Raw genomic sequence first — 5,828 nt, 5'->3', positions numbered from 1 at the left:
CCGAGTATCACCTGTACCGGGTACTGCCTGTACTGGGTACGGCCCGGCACTGGGCACCGGGCAGGCTGAGTACCGGGTATCACCTGTACCAGGTACTGCCCGCACCTGGTACCGGGTATCACCCGCACCGGCTATCACCTGTATCGGGTACCGCCCACACCGGGTATCACCTGTACCGGGTACCACCTGCACCGGGTACCGGGTACCACCCGCACCAGATACAACCCAGTACCGGGTACCGCCTGCACCAGGTATCGCCTGCACTGGGTACCGAGTGGGCCAGGTACCGCCTGTACCAGGTATCGCCTGCACCAGGTACCGCCTGCACCGGGTACGGCCTGGCACCGGGCACTGGGCGGGCCGGGTACCGGGTATCACCTGTACCGGGTACCGCCCGCACCGGGTACCGGGTATCACCTGCACCAGGTACTGCCCGCACCGAGTACTGCCCAGCACCAGGTACTGCCTGTACTGGGTACCACCCACACCACGTACCAGGTACCAGGTAGTGCCCGCACCGGGCACTGGACGGGCCAGTACCACCCACAGCCGGTACCGCCTGCATTGGGTGGAYCCAGGTACCACCTGCAGCGGGCGGCTCTGCACTGGGCATCAGCCGTACCGGGTACCGGCTGCACCGAGCCCCCCTGCCCTGGGCACCGGGCGGACCGGGTACCGCTTGGACTGAGCACCGGGCAGACCAGTGCCCAGGCAGACCGGGCATTATCTAGACCAGAGGTTGCTTGGACCAGGCACCGCATGGACCAAGCACTGCTGCCCTGGGCACCGCTTGGGCCGGGCACTGCCGAGACCAGGCACTGCCTGGAGCAGGAGCTGCTCGGACTGGGCACCTCTTGGTCAGGCACTGCTTGGTGCCGAGTACTCCTTGGATCAGGCACTGCTTGGACTGGGCACCACTCATCCCAGGCACTGCTTGGACCGGGTATCGCTTGGATCGGGCACAGCTTGTCCTGGGTACCGCTCAGCACCCGGCGCAGGTCCCCACGTTGGCCTGGGCAGCACTTGCTCCGGATGGAGCTGGTCTCAGAGCTGCGCACGGGCACCATTCGGTGCCGAGATCCCGGTGTCTTGGGCACGGATGGAGCCGGGCTCAGAGCCGCGCACGGGCACCATTCGGTGCCGAGATCCCGGTGTCCTGGGCACGGATGGAGCCGGGCTCAGAGCCGCGCACGGGCACCGCTCAGTGCCGAGATCCCGGTGCCCCGGGCGCAGATGGAGCCGGGCACTCCCGGCCCCAGGTGCYGGTGTCACTGACACCGCGTGCATCKCTTTCCCCCCCGGAACAGGCACGCAGGCCGGCTTGGACACACAGCCCATCGCTTTATTGCTACAGGAAAAGGCGACTGTACAAAAATAGAGTTTATCCCCGACTTTACAAATAATAGAAAAGGGGGTCTGGGGGCGGGAGGCGCCCACGGCTGGGCACGGGCACAGCTGGCCGCGGCCCCAGGGCTTCACATCAGCGCTGGGGTTGAATTACAGCCGCCCCTCCGTGGGCCCAAAGTCATAAATAGGAGCTGCCGCTCGAGAACAATAAATAAATAATTTAGAGTAATAAATAGTTTAGTGCCGCAGCACCTTAGGGGGCAGCAGGAGGACCCCCTGCCCCTGGGCGCTGAGCTTGGCAGGGGACACCCACCGTGTCCCCGTGCCCTGCCACCGTGGGGGGCACCCGCTGCGCTGGTGCAGCCCGCGCCATCCGGGCCGTGCTGGGGCCGTCCCCTCCCCGCCGGGCAGCTCCAGGGCTCCGAGGGAAGGAGGGTTTCCCCCCTTTCTGCCCCACGAGGCTCGGGCGACTCTCCCGTCGCTCCCGCACGGCTCTTGGCACCGAGGTCAYGGCTCTCCTTGGTCCCTCGCGGCCGCCTCCGACCCGCGGGCTCCGGGCCSAGCCGTCCCGCCTGGCCGGCGCCGCCGGGAGCGGAGCGGAGCCGGGGCCGGCCCGGCAGACCCCGCTCAGCCGATGCAGCTGCACTCGGCCGCCGAGAGCTTCTCCACCGTCTGCCACGTGTTCTGCACGTCCATGAAGGACACGGCCTCGTAGCGCGTGGGCCGGCAGCACGGGTGGCTGAGCACCCGCTCCTGCGGCCCCGGCGCGATGAGCTGCTGCCGCAGCAGGGTGCCCAGCGTCAGGTCGTAGTTGCTGCGGGCGCGGTGGCACGAGCCGCTGCAGTACTTGAAGAGCACGATCTCGTCCGAGTTGAAGCCCAGGCCCAGGTCGCGCACCTTCACCATGAGGTTGCGGATGTGGCAGTTGCGCCCGCGGGCGCCCCGCGCCGGCTTCCGCGCCGCCTTCTTGGCCTTGCCGGCGCCCGGCGGCGAGCGCTCGGCCCGCAGCAGCAGGTCGTCGGGCAGCTCCGCCTCGCCCGGGCCGCCCATCGTCACGTTGTCCCCTGCGGGCACAGGACGCGGTCACACGAGCTGCCCCCAGCCCTCCCGGCGCTCACCGAGCCCCCGCGGTTGGCGCAGCACCCACGGCGAGACTTGACGGGAGGAGGAAGGAGGATGAGTGGGGCTGGGTTGGGCTGGTGGCCCTGGGACCCACCGAGCCCACCTGGAGCATCGTCCGTGCCCTGTGGTGACCCAGCACCCAGGGACSCATCCTGGCCACCCAGCAGGACCGTGCCCAGCAGTGTCCATGGGCACCCCCTGAGCACCTCATGCTCCCCAGGGCACTGCTGTTGTCCCCAGGGCCCAGCGCGGTGCTCCCAGGTCCAGTATTTCAGCGTGTCCCTCCCCGCAGGGCGCCCAGTCCCAGTATTTCAGCGTGTCCCTCCCCACGGGGCTCCCAGGGCAGTGCAGCCCTGCAGGCACTACCTGGGGCTGGCAGGACAGCTCCTGTCCCCGTGCTCGGGGACGCGGGGCACCTACCGTGCAGCGGGCTCCAGGCAGCGCCCGGGGGCATCTCCACGCCGTCCTCGGCGCTGGGGCTCGTGGGGACGGTGCCGCCCGGCGTGGGCGCCGCCTCCAGGCTCCTGTTGCAGTGCCGGGACTGCAGGGCGCCCRCGGCCAGCCCGGCCAGCAGCGAGAGGATGGCCAGGACACCCCAGCACGTGGCCTCCTGCAACACAGCACGGGGCASCGGGATGAGCTGCAGCCCTGGTGACGAGGGTCCTGGCTGGGGAAGGGGAYGCGGGACCCGCTGCCCGGGCCGGGTCCCCCAGCCGGGCCTGGCCTCACCTTGGGCCGCGGGTGGGTGGCGGGTCCTGCAGGTCTGGGCTCCGGTGGCCCCGCTCGCTGCTCCATGCTGCCTGCAAGCACAAGGGCACAGGTCAGCACCGGCCACGCGCCCCGCAGCGCGACGCCCCGAGCCCCGTGTGYGCCCCACCGCCCCGCACAGCCCTCCCCGGGACCCCGGCGGCTTCGCCTGGTGCGGGGACACGGCCGCCTCCTCCTGCCAGCGGCCGGGATGCCAGGCTGTGCACCCAGGCAGCGCRCTGGGAGCGCAGCGGGGACCTGTTCCTACGGCCTCTCCCTGGGGATGTGTCGCCAGCCGCCAGCGGGAGCCTGACCTTGGGCGCTCCGCACCCCTCAGCGCGGGAGCCCCGGGAGCAGCCRGCCCGGCCCCACGCTCGCTGGCACGCGCGGGGTGCCCTGCGCTCGCTCATCCTGGCACCTCTGCCCCCATCCACCACGCGCGGGGGGGGCCTCGCTGCCAGCTCTGGGGGTGCCACGTGCACGGACATGGGGGCAGTGCCGACAGCGGGGTGCAGCGGCAGGTCCCAGTATGTCCCCACAYGATGCAGCCCCTTCCCCTGCCCGCCGTGGGTGCAGAGAAGCCCCTGGGCCTCCAACCACGAGTGCTACCGTGGCGGGGGTGGCTCGAGGCCCGTGGCCAGTCTGTGCCTCCRTGTGGCAGCAGGGGACCAGCCTGGTGCAGCTCAGAGCTGCCTCCTGCAGCAAGGAGTTCCCTGGTCTCCACCCCAGCTTTATCCCACGCATCCTGCACGCTCCCACGGTGGGGGTGCCGGGACGAGCATGCGGAGCCGCTTGCACGACTAAGTAGCCAGGACGCTGCTGGGACCTGATCATGAAACCAGCCCCTTTGGCTCCAGCATCCCTGGGGAGACAGGCAGCCAGTGCCGCCCTGTGGCGGCCGTGCTGCAGCCAAGGTCCTGGGTGGGCGCCGGGCACCGGGCAGGACGCGGCCCCGCTGCTGGCAGGGCCGACACGGGCAAACCCCGGCCGGGCCAAGCGCAGCCCGTGTAGCACGTGGCTCCGGTGGCGGCCGGTGGCCCCCTGCCAGCTGCTGCCACCGGGTCATGGATTTCCCAGGCCGGCACCCTCGGAGGAGCCAGGCGAGGGTCCCCGGGCCCCTCGGCAGGGAGGAGCCGGGGCCGCGCGGCCCCGCTGGCCGGCCGGTCTCGCTCACACGGCCCCTGTGAGGCCTGGGGGCTCTGGGGGGCCCTTGGTGCGGGCAAGCCCAGGGGACACCACGGGGGTGCAGGTGCACCAGGACCAGCACATGGGACAAGCCGGTGGCCGAGCCCTGGGGACGAGGGCAGGGAGAGAGGCGGTTTCCTGGCTCCGCTGCCCCTCCGGCGGCCTCCGGCCTGGCCYGGCTGCAGCCGCCCCGAGCGGAGCCGTGCGGGGCCCCGGCCCCTGCCCGCGGGGCCCCAGTCCCGGCCCGCGCGCCCGTCCAGCTGGACACACAGAGCCCTTGTGCAGTTCAGGCTTCTCCCATCCGGCGGCAGCACCAGCCCGGACTCYGCGCGCACTGCTCCAGGGCCTTGCGAATCCCAGGCAGGCAGGAGGAAAATTGGTGGCAGCCCCGGGCGGGCAACGTGGCTCCAGCAGCCCCTCTCTGCCCTCGCCGGGCACCTGGAGCCGGGGCGGTAGGAGAAGCCTTTGCCCCCAGCCCCCTCTGCCCACTTCAGCACTGCCCCTATCCGGAGAGCCCCAGCAGGAGCCCATCTTGGGGACACAAAGACGAAATCCCTAAAAGTCTCTGGAGACGCATGCGAGCTCCCAGGGCTGAGCTCCCCAGCGCCTCTGCCCCTACAGCCAGAGCTGCCGGAGCGGTGCAGGGCGCGGGACCCACTGCCCTGGGCTCCAAGGCTAAGGCGAGAGCCGCTCTCCAAGCGCTGGCGGGCAGAGCACGTGGAGCTGGGCAGGGCAGGAGCCCCAGGCTCTGGGCAAACATCTCAGCGCTCAGAGCAGCCACTTTCGGAGGTGTAAAAGCGGCAAGGCCACAAGGCAGCCCGGCTGCTTGCCAGCACCAAGGGGGCCGCTGCGCCGGGTGAGCAGGCACTGCCAAGGGTCTGGCTGCACAGCCTGCCCGGGGCGAGTGGCCTGGAGAGCTCTGTGAGCCACCTGCAGACACTTGCAGCGCGGCAGAGCCAGCGGGCCTGGCACCCCAGCGCTCCGCTCGGGGCGGCAGGGCTGAGGGAGGCTACAAATCAACCCTGCGCGTGATGCGGCGCTGGCACCGAGCGCGCAAAGCCGGGGGGCAGGCCGCGCTCAGACACGTGGGACGCACACGCCGACACCAAACTCGGCTCCAGCCAAGAGCGAGTGAAGTCCAGCCGACCAGGAGGGGTCCGGGCTGTGCCAGCCCTGGCTCCCTGCTCGGCGGGACTGGCACCATCCCTGTCCCCGTGGCCGGGGAGCAGCCGGGCGTGGGGAGCCATGGCCGGCGGTGCCAGCCCCACTCGCAACCCAGAGAGACGCGGTGAGGAGCCCGCGCGGGGCAGGAGCCCGAGGCGGTGAGACCCCGACCCCGACCCCGGCCCCGGTGCCCGCGCCGGGCGCCCGTCCCGCTGCCCGGTCCCGTGTCACTCACCGTGCGCGCGGCGGGGAGCGTCCCCCGG

At 71.2% G+C, this 5,828-nt stretch overlaps 2 protein-coding genes across 2 annotated transcripts in view; both read right to left on the bottom strand.

Moving 5' to 3' along the window:
* Positions 1 to 613, bottom strand: part of IPO13 (importin 13) — a 35,544-nt gene extending 34,931 nt beyond the window's left edge. Inside the window, exons 1-2 of the mRNA XM_026053452.1 lie at positions 233 to 613; positions 34 to 138 (exon numbers count right to left, since the gene is read on the bottom strand). Of these exons, the coding sequence (XP_025909237.1) occupies positions 34 to 138; positions 233 to 613 (486 nt within the window). The remainder of the gene's footprint in view (positions 1 to 33; positions 139 to 232) is intronic.
* A 1,361-nt stretch (positions 614 to 1,974) lies between these two features.
* ARTN (artemin) overlaps positions 1,975 to 5,828 on the bottom strand; it is a 6,800-nt gene continuing 2,946 nt past the window's right edge. Inside the window, exons 2-4 of the mRNA XM_026053433.1 lie at positions 3,199 to 3,435; positions 2,890 to 3,079; positions 1,975 to 2,411 (exon numbers count right to left, since the gene is read on the bottom strand). Coding sequence (XP_025909218.1) covers positions 1,975 to 2,411; positions 2,890 to 3,079; positions 3,199 to 3,435 — 864 coding nt within the window. The remainder of the gene's footprint in view (positions 2,412 to 2,889; positions 3,080 to 3,198; positions 3,436 to 5,828) is intronic.

The sequence above is a fragment of the Nothoprocta perdicaria genome, unplaced genomic scaffold (assembly GCF_003342845.1).
Source record: "Nothoprocta perdicaria isolate Ctin4 unplaced genomic scaffold, notPer1 scaffold_0, whole genome shotgun sequence".
NCBI lineage: Eukaryota > Metazoa > Chordata > Aves > Tinamiformes > Tinamidae > Nothoprocta > Nothoprocta perdicaria.
This window is presented reverse-complemented; position numbering and strand designations above follow the sequence as displayed.